The sequence below is a fragment of the Elgaria multicarinata genome, chromosome 7, assembly GCF_023053635.1.
Source record: "Elgaria multicarinata webbii isolate HBS135686 ecotype San Diego chromosome 7, rElgMul1.1.pri, whole genome shotgun sequence".
Lineage (NCBI taxonomy): Eukaryota > Metazoa > Chordata > Lepidosauria > Squamata > Anguidae > Elgaria > Elgaria multicarinata.
This window is the reverse complement of record NC_086177.1, coordinates 2,945,450-2,963,349: the sequence shown is the minus strand read 5'-3', so window position 1 is coordinate 2,963,349 and position 17,900 is coordinate 2,945,450. Positions and strand designations below refer to the sequence as shown.

General features: G+C 40.1%; 1 protein-coding gene across 1 annotated transcript in view; it reads left to right on the top strand.

The window, feature by feature from the left end:
- Window positions 1–4,351: 4,351 nt before the first annotated feature.
- The window catches only part of LOC134401297 (protocadherin gamma-C5-like), a 298,584-nt gene continuing 285,035 nt past the window's right edge, over window positions 4,352–17,900 (top strand). The window contains exon 1 of the mRNA XM_063130068.1: window positions 4,352–6,964. Coding sequence (XP_062986138.1) covers window positions 4,469–6,964 — 2,496 coding nt within the window. The 5' untranslated portion in view covers window positions 4,352–4,468. The remainder of the gene's footprint in view (window positions 6,965–17,900) is intronic.

The following is a 17,900-nucleotide window of genomic DNA, read 5'->3' as shown; positions in this document are numbered from 1 at the left end:
AGTGAATAAATTCATAGAGATGAAATACTTTGGTCGAGGGGTAAAGAAAGGTCTGCTCTGTAAGCAGGTTAAAACCCTCGAAGGGGGTAATTGATGGCCCAAGGGAGAGGTTTCATCTCTCTGATGAATGTAATGTGCCAAGGGTTAAAAGATGGCTTCTCTGCCAAAGGGTGGCTACAAGTGGCTCCATGCCAGATTTACATTTCTTAATGGAGAACATCATGTCCTAGCAGACAAAGGGAAAAGCTTTCGACCAATAGAGCATCGAATGTAACCTATGACTTTGAGATTGTGCACCTTAACTTGAAAATTGAATGTAACTTAACTTGCTAATCCAGAACTGACCAATAGAAGTGTTAGAAAGAGACTAACACCCTCTTGTAGTCAGGGCCTATATATACTATGAAATTCCTTTGTTCTGGGTGCCTCCAACTTGTGGAACCGGAGAGCACCCCCATACTACAGTATTGGAAGTAAATGGATTAAGTATATTCTCCAGCCTTGTGTGTTTGATTGGCTATTAACGCGCCGGGGAAGCGGGCCTTTAAATCCCTGGTTAAGGGACAACAGTGTTATATATATATATAGAGAGAGAGAGTTTCTAATAGTATCCCCCATCTTGGAACTGTGCATTTGGTTTCTATTTCCTAAATGTAGAACTTGGCATTTATCCCTATTAAATTTCATCCTGTTGTTTTCAGCCCAGCACTCCAGCCTATCAAGATCACTTTGAAGTTTGTTTCTGTCTTCCAGGATATGAGCTATCCCTCCCAATTTTGTGTCATCTGCAAATTTGATAAGCGTTCCCTGCACCCCTTCGTCCAAATCATTAATACAAATGTTGAAGAGCACTGGGCCCAGGACTGAGCCATGTGGTACCCCACTCGTTACTTCTCCCCAGTTTGAGAAGGTTCCATTGATAAGCACTCTTTCGCTGTTGCTAGACCTACCTGGTGATCCATGTGGGAGGAGGGGCGAGCCCGTGCTACAACTAGCTCAGGCCATCACCCCAGTCTTCACGTCAGACGCAACAGGCTACAGGAAAGCCCCGTCGCATGCACCATTATTATTTTTTTACTTAAAGGGCTGGGTGTGCAGGAGCACACCAGCGACAAAGGTAAGTGGTGGGTGTTGTTGTTGTTGTTGTTTTTAAAGGGTTCCCGATTCCCCCGATCTCTGCTTTCCCCCACCCCCGATCTCCGCTTTCCCCCCACACGATCTCCGCTTCCCCCCTGCGATCTCCGCTTTCCGCCCGTGATCTCCGCTTCCCCTCCGGGATCTCCCCACCCCCGATCTCTCCCCCTGCCCCGATGGGCCCAATGCTCCTGCGAAGCACTGTGCCCCATCCGTCAGTTTTCCCAGCTACTCATGAGTAATTGCAGTAGCCAGGAAAAGCGGTGGACGGGCTCAGCTCAAGACAGCGGGAAATACTGGGCCATAAATGGTTCCAGTTACCCCGGGCCATGGGAGGGTTGACCCCTGCCTGACCCCGGGATCCCCTGTGCATCATATGGGGACGAGCGTGCTAAACCCTGGTCTAGTAACGGCCTTTGAGTCCGATTCTGTAGCCAACTGTGAATCCACCTAATAGTTGTTCCATCTAGCCCACTTTTAGCTAGTTTGTTAATCAGAATGTCATGTGGTACTTTGTCAAAAGCTTTGCTGAAGTCAAGATATATGATGTCTAAAGCATTCCCACAGTCCACAAGGGAGGTTACATGATCAAAAAATGAGATCAAATTAGTCTGACAGGATTTGTTCCTGACAAATCCATGTTGGCTTCTAGTATTCGCTGTATTGTTTTCAAGGTGCTTACAGATTGACTTCTTTATAATCTGCTCCAAAATTTCCCCAGGGATGGATTTCAGACTGACTGGTCTGTAGTTCCCAGGTTCCTCCTTTTTGCCCTTTTTGAAGATAGGGACAATGTTAGCCCTCCTCCAGTCGTCCGGCACCTCACTCGTCTTCCATGCAGTTCATCGGGCCCTGGAGATTTGAACTCATTCAAGGAAATTAGGTGTTCTTTGACCATTTGTTTATCAATCTCAAACTGCAATCCTGTCCCCTCAACTTGTGTTTCACTTTTTCCAGGGGGGTCATAGACCCACTTTTGGGAGACGACTGAGGCAAAGTAGGAATTGAGCACTTCAGCTTTCTCTTTATCATCCGTTATCAATTTGCCATCCTCATTAAGCAGCTGAACCACCATTTCTTTCCTCTGTCTTTTACTACTCACATATCTGAAGAAAGCCTGTTTATTGCTTTTAGCATCCCTCGCTAATCTCAGTTCATTCTCAGCTTTAGCCTTCCTGATGCCATTTCGGCACTTCTGCGCAACCTGTCTGTACTCTTCTTTTGTAGCCTGGCCTTCCTTCCACTTCCTATATGTATCCTTTTTTGTTTTCAGGTCATCTCTAAGCTTTTTGTGGAGCCACATTGGTTTCCTCTGTTGTCTTCTATCTTTTCTCCTTATTGGAATTGTTTGCAATTGTGCCTTTAAAATTTCCCACCCATCCTGCATTCCTTTTCTCATTAGGCTCACTTGCCATGGGACCTTACTTATCATAGTTCTGAGTTTATTAAAATCAGCTTTCCTAAAATCCAGAGTACGTGTATGGCTACACTCGACTTTTGCCTCCTTCATAATCAAGAATTCAAGTATGATGTGGTCACTTTCCCCCAGAGTTCCCGTAACTGCCACTTTATCCACTAAGTCATCCCTATTGTTCAATATCAAGTCGAGGATTGCCGATCCTCTAGTTCCTTCCTTCACTTTCTGTAGGAGAAAGTTATCACCCACACATGTCAGGAATTTCTTGGAAGGGCCGTTTTTGGCAGTATTTGTCTCCCAACAGATATCAGGGTAATTGAAGTCCCCCATCACTACTACATCAGAGTTCTTTGAAACACTGGCAATTTGTTTCTCAAAAGTTTCATCCTTGTCTTCTCCTTGATTGGGTGGTCAGTAGTAGATGCCAATTATCATGTTCTTTTTATTCCTTGCCCCAATTATTTTAATCCAGATGCTCTCAATGGGGCTCCCAGTCTCATCCGCCTGTATTTATGTTCAGGGATAGGTATTTTTAACATATAGTGCAACTCTGCCTCCCTTTCTATTTCTTCTGTTCTTTTTGAACAAGTTATATCCTTCAATTGCTATGTTCCAGTCATGTGAGTCATCCCACCAAGTTTCAGTTATACCTATCAGGTTGTATTTGCCTTCATGTAATAGAAGTTCAAGTTCGTTCTGTTGTTTCTGGGCATTAGTATATAGGCATTAGTATATAGACATTAGTATATTGACCTGTGGAGGACAAGGGCCTAATCTACACCAAGCAGGATATAGCACTATGAAAGTGGTATATAAAAGACAGGAACCAACCAAGCAGGATATAGCACTATGAAATTAGTATTGAAGCAGTATGCAGTATCTCTACATATAAAGCGGAAAGTATGTGTGTGTCATGTATGTCCCAAATATGGTGGTGCCTTAATGCTGTTTACCCAGAGAGGTCTTTGTGTATGTGGATCAGAAAAAAAATCTAAAAGCATGAATTTTGGGGTTTAAAGTATTTTTTAAAGAATTTAATAAAAACGTACATTTATAACTGAGGGTAAGAGAGGGAAAAAAGAAGTGAATATAATTTGTTTAAAGGTTAACTGATCTCTTCCAGCAGGCCTACCCAGTGGAATTGTAGGGTGTTTTTAGGATGTTTTAATAATGTGTACTATGTTTTTAATCCATTTTATGTATTTATACTTATTGTTGTTCCCTGCCTCGATCGAAATGGAGAGGAGGGTAAGAAATAAAATTGTTGTTGTTGTTGTTGTTGTTGTTGTTGTTGTTGTTGTTATTAAAGTCACAGGCCTAGAACCAGCCTGCTACTTTAAGATGATTACCTCACAGACATATATCTTAGGCAGCCTGAACAAGAGAAATTTATTATTTATCAGATAAAGTTTATAATCATTATTCACAGACCCGAGCAACACCTGACATAGTAAAAAATAAAGTATTTTAAAATCTATGTGCTGTTTTAAAAGAAAGCTGAATTAGAAAAATATCCTTATGCTATCTAATCAACCTTTATTTTCAAAAACGTATTTGTCAAATTTACTTGTGAGTTCTTCCATAGGTTAAAAACGTAAAGCAATTGAGAACAAATGACATGGTCATATTTGGCGATCCTTTGATATAACAGACAGTTTTTTTATAAATTAGTCTGGTTTTGCTTGAAGTCTTAGCTTTTTCTGGATAAACATTGGTGCAATTATTGGTTGAAACTCTGAGTGTCGCTGTTTGCTCATAAGACTGTGAACTACAAATTCCTTCTCTGTTTCCATTCAACAGAGAATACACAAAGCTCAGATCTACATTCCCCATGTCTGGATATGCAACAAGAATAATTTAGGCAATCTTCCGAGCCTTTATACAGCATCACAGAAAATTGATAGTGCCTATCTGGAAATGGCTGGAAGAAGGTTATGCTCTCAAAAGAGAATTTCACTCTGCTTTGTGCTGGTCACTGTCTGGGAGGTAGCTTTTGGGCAAATACACTATATAATTCCTGAGGAAATGGAGAAAGGGTCCTTTGTTGGAGATATTGCAAAGGATCTTGGACTGGATATAAAGGAGTTGTCAAGTGACGAAGTCCGGATAATTTCCAGAGGTATGAAGCAATATTTTGCACTTGATTTGAAAAATGGTCATTTGCTTGTCAGTGAACTAATTGACAGGGAGCGGATTTGCCACCAGATGGGGAGATGTCTGTTAAATTTTGAGATTCTTGTCAAGGATAAGGTGAAGTTTTTTATGGTTAAAATTGAAATAGCAGATATTAATGACAACTCACCTACCTTCCCTATAGAAGAGCTGGAATTAAAAATTGCTGAAAACTCGGGTCTTGGCGCACGATTTCTTTTACCAGAGGCTCAGGATCCTGATCTGGGAGCCAACTCTCTCCAGAGTTACCAACTCAGCAGTAACAAACACTTTTCTTTGGATGTACAGTCTGGAGTTGATGGAGTCAAATATGCAGAACTGGTCCTTGAACAGTTATTAGATCGAGAAGAACAGAAAATGCATCAACTGATTCTCACTGCTGCTGACAAAGGAGAACCAGTGAGGTCTGGTACTGTGAGAATCCGTGTTTCTGTTACAGATGTAAATGACAATGCTCCTATTTTTAGTAAATCTCTGTATGAAGTGAATGCTGTTGAAAACATCCTTAAAGGGTCCCACGTGCTTACGTTGAATGCAACTGATCTTGACGAGGGAATAAATTCAAAGGTAACATATTCATTCAGAAAAATTTCAGAGAAAGCTTCCAAAATATTTCACTTGGATTCTGCTACAGGACAAATATTACTCATTGGGAATATGGACTTTGAAGATTCTAAATTACATGAAATGGAAGTTCAGGCCCAAGATGGGGCTGGATTGTCTACTCGTGCCAGAGTAGTAATAAGAATCATGGATGCAAATGATAATGCACCAGAGATCACAATTACATCACTTTTCAGCAAAATTGTAGAAAGCTCACCTCCAGGAAGTGTTATAGGCCTTATAAATATAAATGACAGAGATGATGGGGGAAATGGAGAGATCACATGTTCCATCCCAGCAAACCTTCCATTTCTGTTGAAGAAATCATTTGACAGCTACTACAGTTTGGAGATTTCAAGTTCCCTTGATAGGGAGAAGGTCTCAGGATACAATATCACAATCATAGCAAGTGACCGAGGGATTCCTTCTCTCTCAGCAACTGCATACTTTCCATTAGAAATATTAGATGAAAATGACAACCCACCAACCTTTAAAACTACAAGCTTCATATTTTATATTGAGGAAAATAATAACCGAGGTGATTTTATTACAGCTTTGAAAGCACATGATCCTGATTGTGGAGAAAATGGGAGAATAACTTATTCTATCATTGAAAGAGAAATGGTGCAGCAAAATCCTACACAGGTTTATTCAGACATAAGTCTCACTGCCTTCAATGGGACTTACTTGCATAAACTTGTAGTGAGAAATTCCTTTCTTTCTTCCTACCTTTCTATTAACTCTGAGACTGGAGCTGTCTATACCCTACAAACCTTTGATTACGAAGACTTTCGAGAGATCCATTTCCAGGTCAAGGCCCAGGATGGAGGATCCCCACCACTCAACTCCAATGTCTCTGTGACTCTCTTCATCCTGGACCAGAATGACAATGCTCCTGAAATCTTCTACCCCTCCCCTCCCACCGATGGCTCCACTGGGATAGAGCTGGCCCCTCGCTCCTCCGAGCCGGGTTACTTGGTCACTAAAGTAGTGGCAGTGGATGTGGATGCTGGTCAGAATGCCTGGCTTTCCTACCAGCTGACCAAGGCCACTGAGCCAGGGCTCTTCACTGTGGGACTTCACACTGGAGAGATCAGGACAGCCCGATTCTTTCTGGAGAAAGATGTCTTCAAGCAAAGCTTGGTAGTTTTAGTGAAGGACAATGGGCAGCCACCTCTCTCTGCCTCAGTCACTGTCACCATAGTGCTGGCTGACAGCATCCCTGATATATTGACTGATTTGAGCACCATCTCAGTTCTTGTAGATCCTCAGAAAGATCTCACCTTCTATTTGGTGATTGCAGTGGCCTTTGTTTCTTGTTTGTTCTTCATCTTCCTCTTTGTGTTATTGGCCACTAGGCTTCATAAATGGAGAAATTCTCAGCTGTGTGACAATAGAAGTGTGAATTTAAATGGGATTCCAGTCTCAGAGTTTGTGGGAATTGATGGAGTCAGGGCATTTCTTCAGACTTATTGCCATGAATTTTCACTGACTTCAGGCTCTAAAAAGAGCCAAATTCTGTTCCCCACGGAAAGCTGTACAAACACGTTGACACTTCAGCAGGCTTCTGGTAAATCTGGTTGTCTGTTTATTGCAAATGATTCAAATGTCAATAAGGAAGGGGAGGTCTTCACACAGGTGAGTTTTATTTTCTATAATAGTTGAACTTTGAAAAATTACACCTTTATGCTGCAGCTGGTGAATGTTTGTGTGAACACTTCTGCCAAAGTCTACATAAAAAGTTATCTACTTGGGTTATTTTTTCTATTTATTGCATAAGCATGAATCATGAATCATAATCATGAATTACATTTTCATTGTAATTGAAAATGTTATAATTCTCCTATTATTAGAAGCTTCTGTGAGAGAAATAGCACATACTAACTTCCTAGCCAAGTAAGTTGGGCATTTTCTTACCTTGATCATCTTGGAGATTATTTTGCCTTCCCTACTTCTTTCATACTACAGTTCACTATGTCTTTTTTACTCTGAAAAGGATTATCTAGGATTCGGTTCTTAGGAAAAACTTCTTTTCATTTAATATTTCAGTTGAACATGGTGAACCTTCAAATGTCTTGCATAATAAGAGAAAAGGGGATGTTTACCAACAGTGCTGGTTCTCAGGGCAATTGATACTGACCTTTCATAAGCTCAATGGGAAGGGCCTGCTTTGCATTCAGAGGCTCAAGTTTCAGTCACTGCCATTTCTCCACAGCTTCTTGGTCAACAGATTGGCTGGTGTCACTGTGAAGTTGGCACTTTGGCCAACTGGGAAAGGATCTTGGGTAGAAGGCCTGAGAAAGATCTCTGCCTGAGAACGTAGCGAACTGCTGCCAGTTGGAATCAATAGTAGTGTTCTGTAGAAGGGCTCAAAGGTGTAAAGTAGTTTCATATGTTCATAAAAACTCTCAACACTGTTTCAAGTTGTTGTTTTTCAAGTTGTTCTTGTTGTTGTTGTTCCCATAAACAAACAAGGTAGTTCACAGAAACATAAGGCAAAGGGAGAAAGGATAAAGCCACAGGTTCATGTTTGGTTGACAGGGTGCCTGGTGACATTTAATTTTGTTTATTTAATTTCTATACCATCCAATAGCCAAAGCTCTCTGGGCAGTTCATAAAAATGACAAGCAAAAACATGATATATAAAAGTTAACATATAAAATTTTAAAACAACTTTAAACAGCTGAAAACTGCATCATCTGCTGTCAAATGTGTAGTGAATAACTGGCAAGGAGTCCAACTGCATGAAGAGGAGGCATCCCAAACAGGCGGCCCCGTCTTGGTTTTTATTAAGAATTAAGTGGTTACATTTCTTGTATACAAGCTATGATTGGTTATTAAGTACAGCATGTTAAATGCATGATTACCTTGTGCACAGGGGGTGCACAGGAGGTGTTGGTTAGTGTGTGTTCAGCATGAATATACCATATAAGGGTTAAGGAAATACGTGATCATAGCATAGTGTCTTCAATACTGTATTGTATTCTGTGGCTCTTGAGTCAGTGCGTCAGCACATTCCAAGGCATTGGCCAGCAAGTACCAAGATGTTTCTTAGCAAGGCTTTATCTTAAAAGTGTTATCCTGTGTTCCAGCACATCTCAGCATGGTATGCCAATACTGAAACTGTGCCAAAGAGAGGGCTAACAATTTCCCCTACATCTCCCCATTTATTCTTTTAATTGTAAAGCCTTGTAAGCATAATAAATTTGGCGTTTGCTTGGTTTTGAAGCCTTGGGACGGCAAGAGGGAACACACCATGACAGTAATCCTGGGATACATTGTATGAAACAGCAGAAGGTGATTAATAAAAATACAATCAATACAGCATATTGAAATATAGTTTTGAACCATCCTGTTAGAAACCAGGACCACAAAAACTTCCACCACTCAGGTGCAATATCTTGTTTAACTGCATGTGCATATTTTTTAAGTAAGTCCAGTTGGTGTTGAATTTGGTTACTATTGTCTGTGAGATTGAAACAGCACATATTTTCCACAGCTTTGCAGCCAAGATGTCTTTGTAACAACAAAAAGTCTATTGCAGCTCGATTGTCCAGTATAGCATGCCTTAAATCTTGTTGTTCTTGAATCAAAAGTCCAATAGCAATGGAAGTACTATTAATTGTCTTTGCTAGTAAACATGCCAGATGCCCAAGTTGTTTGGCATTTCCCACAGCCAATCCAGGAACCCCGACAAGGCTCATAGCCAAGGAGATATATTCTGCTGGACTCATAACAGTAACATTTCCATCACAAACTGCATTCATAGTCTCAGTCTCTCTTTTCTGTCGAGTGCTTTTAGTAGGCCGGGGTGGTAGAAACACTGTCAAGCGACTAAGACAACATTGTGTTAATGTTATATTAGCTGGTACATAATTATAAGTACGAGACCCACATGTGAAAAACCATCCAATTGGCAATATAATGTGTCCATAATTACTTGTTACATTTTCTATCTTTGAACAATTCCACAAAGAAGGTCCTGGGGACAAACAACCTTTTAGTGGATGGTGAATAGAGCAATTTACCATTCTAGCACATGTGTTATTCTCGTGGTTTACAACATATGGGGTGTATAACTGTATAGCATCTTGGGGTAACTGGTATGTAGCAATTCCCCATTGGGCCATGGTATGATAATGAATCTCACTAAAGTTCAGAAATTTACTCAACCCAGTAACATTACCAAGAGAACCAGGAGCTTTGCATATGGGAATGAGACATGTACTAAGTAATCCATGCATATCTGGAGCATCAGTAAGACAGAAATCAGTGGTGTTTACTATTTTTGCTAACTTTATCCATACATTGTACTGCATTCTATCATGTAGTGGAGTGCTTATAACTGGACAAGCTAAATAACAGAATTATTGTCAGCAAAGAATTAGCATTTAAGCAAGCAAATGTAGCAACTAGAAAATTCTCTGGAGTTGGATCAACGTGCTGTTGCTCCAATAATTTTTGAGCTTGGAAAGATAACGCCTTTATCTCTCCCCATGTTGGTTTATGTTTTTGGACGGGCACCCTGCCATGTGCTTTCAGGGGGTCCTCCTGAAGTTGTAGGGAGAATTCTGGAATCGGGTTGGTCAATCCTTGATGCCATGACATTCTCTTTCCAGGGTTTCATACACTGTGCTGGAACCCACACTGGTCCTGTTGGAGTAAGTACAGCAGCATAACCCCAACCCCAAGTGATCAAGGGGACAGGGCCGTGCCAGACAGGATTAGGTAGCTGCCGGTACGTGACCAGCGGCTGCGGCAGAGGGGTATGCATTTGGAAATGTTGTTGTAATCGGGTAGTATTAGTTGGTAGGAGAACATTCAAATGGTTAATAGTGAACAACACTTTTGCCAGCCATTCCTGGCGGGAGCCCAAACCTATGGGGATCCCTGCTTTTTGTTTTTGTTTGTATAAATGCTCTTTCAAGGTGCGGTTGGTGCATTCCACAATAGCTTGACCAGTGGAATTATATGGAATGCCAAAAGTATGTGTAACCTGCCGGGTTTCACAGAACTGTGCAAAAGAAGTACTGCAATAAGCAGGTCCATTATCTGTTTTTAAGGCAGAAGGTATTCCCATTACTGAAAAACTTCTAATGCAATGATTAATAACATGTTTTGTTTTTTCTCCTTTTTGACATGTGACCCAAATATATCCTGAGTAAGTGTCAACTGACACATGAAGGTATTTCCATGGAGTGAAAGGACTAAAATGAGTAACATCCATTTGCCATAGCTCATTGGCAACTGTGCCACGAGGATTGACACCTATATCAGGGGCTGAATGTACCCTTGTGCACTGTGGGCATGATTGGATAATGGCGCGTGCCTGATCTAATGGCAGCTGAAACTGTTTTGCTAAAGCTTTAGCATTTTGATGATGAAACGCATGGCTTTCCCATGGAGTTAGTTTTTGCACAGCTAGAGCTCGAAGGGATTGATCAACCACTTGATTACCAGTGGAGATCTCCCCGGGGAAGGGTTGATGACTACGGATGTGAGCAATAAAATATTCATTGGTGTGGTGAGCCAACAGAGTCTGCAAGGTTATAAAGAGACCTAAAAGGTTCTTATCTATGACTGGGGTTACATAACTTCCTGGAAGACCACGTACTACATTGTTAACATATAAACTGTCTGTTATTAGGTTTAGTGCTTGAGGAAATGTGCGGAAGGCCAAAATAACTGCAGCTAGTTCAGCTCTTTGAGGTGATTTCTGGGGCAGTGTGAACATGGTTCTCCACTGATCTTCCTGTTTCCAGGCCACTACTCCTCTCTTTGGGCTTCCATCAGTGTAAACAGTAAGGGCTTCCTTAATAGGGAAGTCATTTTGTAAAGGCTTGATTTTAACAGACAATTGACTTAAACATTGCAGTCAAGGGTCAGCAGGAATATGATATGTAACTTGTCCTACAAAGCCTGCTAGGGCAGCTTGCAATTCTTCAGAAAATGACACTGATCGTTCCCACATCTGAAGAGGCATGGGAACTATCAGAGTTTCTGGATCTTGGGCTAAAAGTGCTCTTGTACGCTCTCGAGCTTTAATAATCAGATTGGCATATATAATTGGTTTTGTAGAGATGGTACAGCTAGGGCTATGACTGAGATACAGCCATTCAAGTATGTGTGTGTGACGATTGCAGGTCTTAGTGTTGCAAGATCTACTCCTGAACTGAGTGTCACAGGTTTCAATGCGTGTCTGTGTAATAACTGCATATGGTTGACTTAACCCTGTAAGTATAAGAACTTGACAAGGTTGATCTAACACCTGGCGATCTACCCAAATTTCTTTTAAACGTTCATTGACTAAAGACAAAACTTGCAATTGATTAGTGGTTAAAGAAATTTTATCAGCTGGGTGTTTGCCTTGTTTTAGGGCGGCAAACAAAGGTGAAAGTTCATCAGTTGTGAGCTTGCAGTAAGGTCTGAGCCAATTAATAGCTCTTCATTGTCAATTTGTCTCTGTAAGGCTTCCTTTGATGGTAAGGCTCACTAGGTCCTTGGCGTGTGATAGTAAAGGATTTTGAGGGTTTTCCAGACACTGGCACCCTTTGAAATGCTTTTATGATGCAGCGGTTAATGGCCTGAAAGGTAGGCATAGGCAGTTGCGCCTGAGCCTCTATCACTGCAAACTGTCCACTGCCATACAACTGCTCTGCTGTTATCACTCCATTAGAGCTTAGGGCTATATGGAGCGACTCCTTTCTGTATTCACTGTCCCAAACTACATATTGGGCTGGACTTAGGATCATGCGAAATAAATCTTTCCAATCTTAGTACTGAATAAGGCAATGATGTCCAATTGACAACTACTTGTCCTTGGTCATTTTGATGTGAGGTTATAGGATAAGCTGAAGGAAAGTTGTTAAGACCCTCAAACAGCTCATCTGAGGTTAGTGTTCCTTTCCTCTTTTCCTCTTCAAAAGCCTCACGGACTTTGCTAAGTTTTGGCAACACTTCACTATTTGCTTCTTCTCCTCTCAGCTGTGAAGCTGATGCAGGAGGCACTAACTGGGGATATGGGAGTGATGTTTGAGAAATAGGAGCGATAAAAGATAAAGAGCTGGAGGATGCCTCGGTTCCTACCTTCTCCAGCGCATCTTTACATCGCTGCCACAGCAACAAGTGCTGTATGGGAGCTTGTGGTTCAGTGTATAGGTGTGTACCTATTTTCACCCAATCTGTGAGCTGAAGTGTCCCTGCCTCGGGATACCAAGGGCATTGCAACCCTATTTCATTTACTAGGTCACTTACATGACTGAGGGATACAGTTGTACAACCTTGCTCTTTTAAAATTTTATGTAGCTCTTGTGCATGAAGCTTCTGCGGAGCTGACAATTCCCCCCCCCCCATACTCACGATAAGGGAGCGTAGTAACGCTGAGTGGTACCAAGGCTATTCCAGCCGATGAGCAGGGGGGTTCCTGGATCCGATCACGTCGGGGTCACCAGATGTAGTGAATAACTGGCAAGGAGTCCAACTGCATGAAGAGGAGGCATCCCAAACAGGTGGCCCCGTCTTGGTTTTTATTAAGAATTAAGTGGTTACATTTCTTGTATACAAGCTATGATTGGTTGTTAAGTACAGCATGTTAAATGCATGATTACCTTGTGCACAGGGGGTGCACAGGAGGTGTTGGTTAGTGTGTGTTCAGCATGAATATACCATATAAGGGTTAAGGAAATACGTGATCATAGCATAGTGTCTTCAATACTGTATTGTATTCTGTGGCTCTTGAGTCAGTGCGTCAGCACATTCCAAGGCATTGGCCAGCAAGTACCAAGATGTTTCTTAGCAAGGCTTTATCTTAAAAGTGTTATCCTGTGTTCCAGCACATCTCAGCATGGTATGCCAATACTGAAAGTGTGCCAAAGAGAGGGATAACAATTTCCCCTTAGTCTTGGACTTAGTCTTCCCCTTGGACTTAGTCTTAACCTGGTGCCCCAAAGATGACAATATTGGTGCTAGGTGAACCTTAGTGGAGAAAGCATTCCACATTCAGGAACTACCACCTTTCTCTTGTTGCCATCCTCTGAGCTTCCCTTAGCCTTACCCAGAGGAGGGCCTCAGATGATTATAGCATATGGGTCGGTTCATACTAAAGGAGGTAGTCCCAAGATATTGCAATCCTGAGTTGTATAAGGTTTTATAGGCTAAAACTAGCAACTTATTGGGTTTGGAAACATAAAGACAGCCAGTGCAAGCAGGCCAAAATTGGTGTTCAGACCTCCTCATCTATCAATCTGGCCAGTGCATTTTACACAAGCTACAAAGTTGTCAAGTTCGTATTTCGTAAATTCTTCTGGGGTTCTTCCTCACCTCAAATATCTTTGAACCGGATGCAGCTTCCGATTAAAGAAGGTGGCTTTGGTGTTCCAGACCTTGCTTTGTACCATTGGACCTATCTTTTCCATTTCACTTAGATTTTCCACCTTAGTCAGTTCTGGAATCCTTTTGGTTAGAATCTCTTCCCAAATGGATGGCACTCAGTTCTTGACATATTAGAATAAAATAACCCCCATCTTACAATCTTGGCTGCTAGAGAGGTGTGGTGTATAATTAATTACATCAATTACAGTTTGATCCGTTCTCTCATGCAAAATTGACTTTATGGGGAAATCCACACTTAAGAATTGGAAAGAAAGTATTCTTGTGGAGGACATGGATGGATAAGATGATTTTTACTTTGCATCAATTAATAGGCTCAGACGATGAGTTTTTGTCATTTTCTGATTTATGTGCTAAATATAATTTACCTACTATGGCTGAATGACAATACTTGCAGTTGCAATACTTGCTAGAGTCTAGGTTTGGTCCAGCTGCTTTCACAGCTTCAGAGCCCCCATTATTGTTAGAAACACTTATAGCAGCTAAACAGACACATCAACCCATGACCCATATATATATATATAAGCATTTAGGTATAAACTATGTTACATAGTATAAACTATGGGTATCTTAAACCCATAGTTTAAGATACCCATAGTTTAAGACAGGATTGGAATAGAGAATTGGAGTGTCCTATCTTGCCTAATCAATGGATTGTTGCCTTAGAGTCTGTATCTAAAGCTTCTATGGATCTTAGGTTACGTCTTATTCAGAAAAAAAAACCTTGTTTTGGGTTTATTGGACTCCACAACGCTTTTTCAGTAAGAGTCGGTCTAACTTACATAACTGTAGGAGATGTAAAGGACCTAATGCTGCTTTAATTCATATGTTTTGGAAATGCCCAGTAGTTTCCCTCTTTGGGGAGGAGGTTATAATAAGGATAAACTTTGTACTGGAACAATATTTAATATGGAATGATGTGCATGGCCTCCTAAACTAATTCCTGGATTCTTGGACGTTAACATGTGGTCAGTGCAAATGGATTTTCAGAGCCCATATGACAGCTAAAAGTCTTATATTATCACATTGGAAAGACAAATGCTCACCTTCCATAATGCAATCGATTGAGAACTTAATGCTATCAACATTTGAATGGTGTTATTAAGGCGTGACTTGCGAGTGGATAAATACATGAATATCTTTGTAAACTACCCAGAGAGCTTCAGCTATGGGGCAGTATATAAATGTAAATAATAATAATAATAATAATAATAATAATAATAATAATAATAATAATAGATATATGGCCTGCTTTTCTTGAAACCTGTGCATAACTCCCCCCCTTTTTTTTTAAATGAACGGTATATCTGATGGAAAAATGGTTTTCCTATATACATAATGGTTCTTTTGTTGGTATTTCTGACTGGTGGAAGAAGTTTCAGGACTTTCTCATAAGACGCCACTAACATGCAGCTGTGCATTTTATGTCAGACAGAAACCCAATGATAAAACTCATCGCTAATGTTGTTTTTATGACTGCAGCTAAGAACTCACATTCCAATCTATCAAATGCTTTTTCATCATTAAGGAAAGCTAGAATTGCTGCTTCTTGATCATAATCCCTTCATGAATTAGATTATTTGCCCTTCTGGTATAACTGTGAAGCATGCATCATTTTATAAAGCCTGCTTGATGTACTGGAAGCACCTAATTAAATTAAATTGGTTCACCATAACTCTTGTAATTGTTTTAAAGTCCGCAGAGTTATAGATTAATAAAATATAATCTCTGAAAGATCTTTTCCTTCCTTCAAAATCAAATTAACAAAGACTATGGAATATTTTTATTGACTATGATCTTATTGATTCCTTATTTGGCTTAATAGTTAGGTAAAGTTATCAACTCAGTCTTTCATAAAAGTTAAATAAAACTCAGCCAGCAGTCCATCCAATCTCAGACTTTTATTTTTCTGTAACCCTTCTATAACAAATGTAACTGCCTCCCAAGTAATCTCTGCATCCAACAGGTGTGTATCGTCCAATATTTGAATAGAACTCTACTTAAGTTTATTTCTATCTGTTCTTCTAGAAGGTTACTAGAAATGTAAATTTCAAAAGACAATTTTTCAAATTCTTTTGCAATATCCTTGTATTTGAGAAGCAATGGTGGACTGAAGCTCCGTGAAACTCCGTGCTAAACGGGGAGACAAAATGACCTGATTGACGGCTAGAAGGCTCAGCCGAGCAAAATTCTCTAGATCAAGGGGAATAGCAGGGAAACCAAGCAAACACAGCTCGCTGGCTGTCTTACGTGAGGTTTATTTTGCCAGACAATTATTTGCTGACAAAAAGACAGCTAAGCAAAGCCAGGAGCGTGTAGTGCTTGGGACTCATCTTCCATGGTCGTTTTGAAGATCTTGATCTATATGAAGTTTCAAGATGCAAAGTCCGTCGGCATTCACCACTGACAACAACAAATTAGCATGAAATACAACTAAATAAAATAAAACTTCAAAGGTCAGTGATATTCATCTCAACAGAAGAAAAGAATTACTTACAAAATAAGGGTGAGACAATCTCTTTTCTCTGCGTTAAGAACAAAAGGGGAAAGTAAAATAAACCACCGAAAGGAAACAGATATGTAGTGGTGAATTATCCGGTCTCTGAATGACTAAAGAATAAAAGACAGTATAAAAATAAAAAACAGTATAAGTGAAGTTTCTTACCTGGGGCTAAATCTGAGAAGGATGCTTGGAAGGAAAAGTTTCAGGAGGTGGGGGAGGAAAAAGACTTTTCTCTGGCAAGCTGTTGTTATGCGGAGGAGGTTTTACAGCAGTTGATAACCAAAAGAACTAAACAACTGGGAAACATGTCTAAGAAAAATGTAAGAGGTGAAAGAAAAGGATCATTAGACCTTTTGTCTGAAAAGTTAGATACGTCTGATAATGTAAAGAAGATGTTTGAGCAGCTAAGTAAAAAGATTGATGAACTGGGAAGCAATCTGGGGAAACAAATGGCAGACATAAAGAATGAAGTGTCCCAAGAGATAAAAGGACTGGATAAATCTTTGAAACAAATAGCAATGGAGGTTAGAGATACTAAAGATAGAGTGGAAATTCAAGAGAGCAAGATTCAGGTTCTGAACAAGGAATTAGAAAGGGGACAAGATGCCTTGGCGCAGCTAGAATTAAAAGAAAAGGAAAATATTCTGAGATTTAGATCTATTTCAGAACTTAAAAATGAAGACATTAGAGAAGAGATGATTAAAAATCTGGCAATGTTTCTTGATCAAGATGAGGAAATCACAGAAAATGGAATTGATAGAGTCTACAGAATAAATTCCACCTATGCCAGGACAAAGAAGGTACCAAGAGATGTATTGGTCCATTTTGTGAAAAAGATTACAAGAGTTTATGCTCCCAATGAGCACAAAGCAGAATTCTATGAGAGACTTATGAATAGCCTAACTGATATATCCTTTGACATCTGGTGTCTGAAGGGTGACTGGAATGGAGTGATGGTGCCAAAAATGGATAGGACTTCAGAGAAGGATATCAGAAGTCACCAGGGCAAACTCCCCAAAAGCTTTTTTGATATGATGGACAATTTGGGACTGATAGACATATGGAGACAAAAAAATGGCAATTCAAAGGAATTTACTTACTTTTCAGAAAGACACAGATCACTGTCAAGAATAGACATGATCTTAACAACCAGACACTTTGTTACTAAAGTGAACAAAATAGAGATTCTACCCAGATTTCTCTCAGATCATAATCCTTTATTGATGGTCTACAAAAGAAAAGTAATTACCCCAAGATGGAGATTAAATGAAGCATTACTACAAAATGAGAGTATTTTAGAAGAGGCAAAAAGCAAATTAAAATAATACTTTGAGATAAACTTAAATAAAGGTACAGATGTGAGAATGGTCTGGGATGCAGGTAAGGCAACTATTAGGGGCTACTTCATACAACAAAATAAAAGACTCAAGAGGGAAAGGCAAGAGCAGATGCAAAATATTATGAACGAAATCAAAAGAAAAGAAGAAGAATTAAAGAACACGCCTGGAAGTGCAATTATTATCCAACAAATTAAAATACTACAGCAACAGCTATCCATGTTATCATTAAGAGAGATGGAAGCAAAATTAAACTACATGAAACAAAGGAACTTTGAATTTGCAAATAAGCCAGGGAGGTGGTTGGCTTGTAAATTGCGAAAAGAGAGACAAAAGAACACGATAA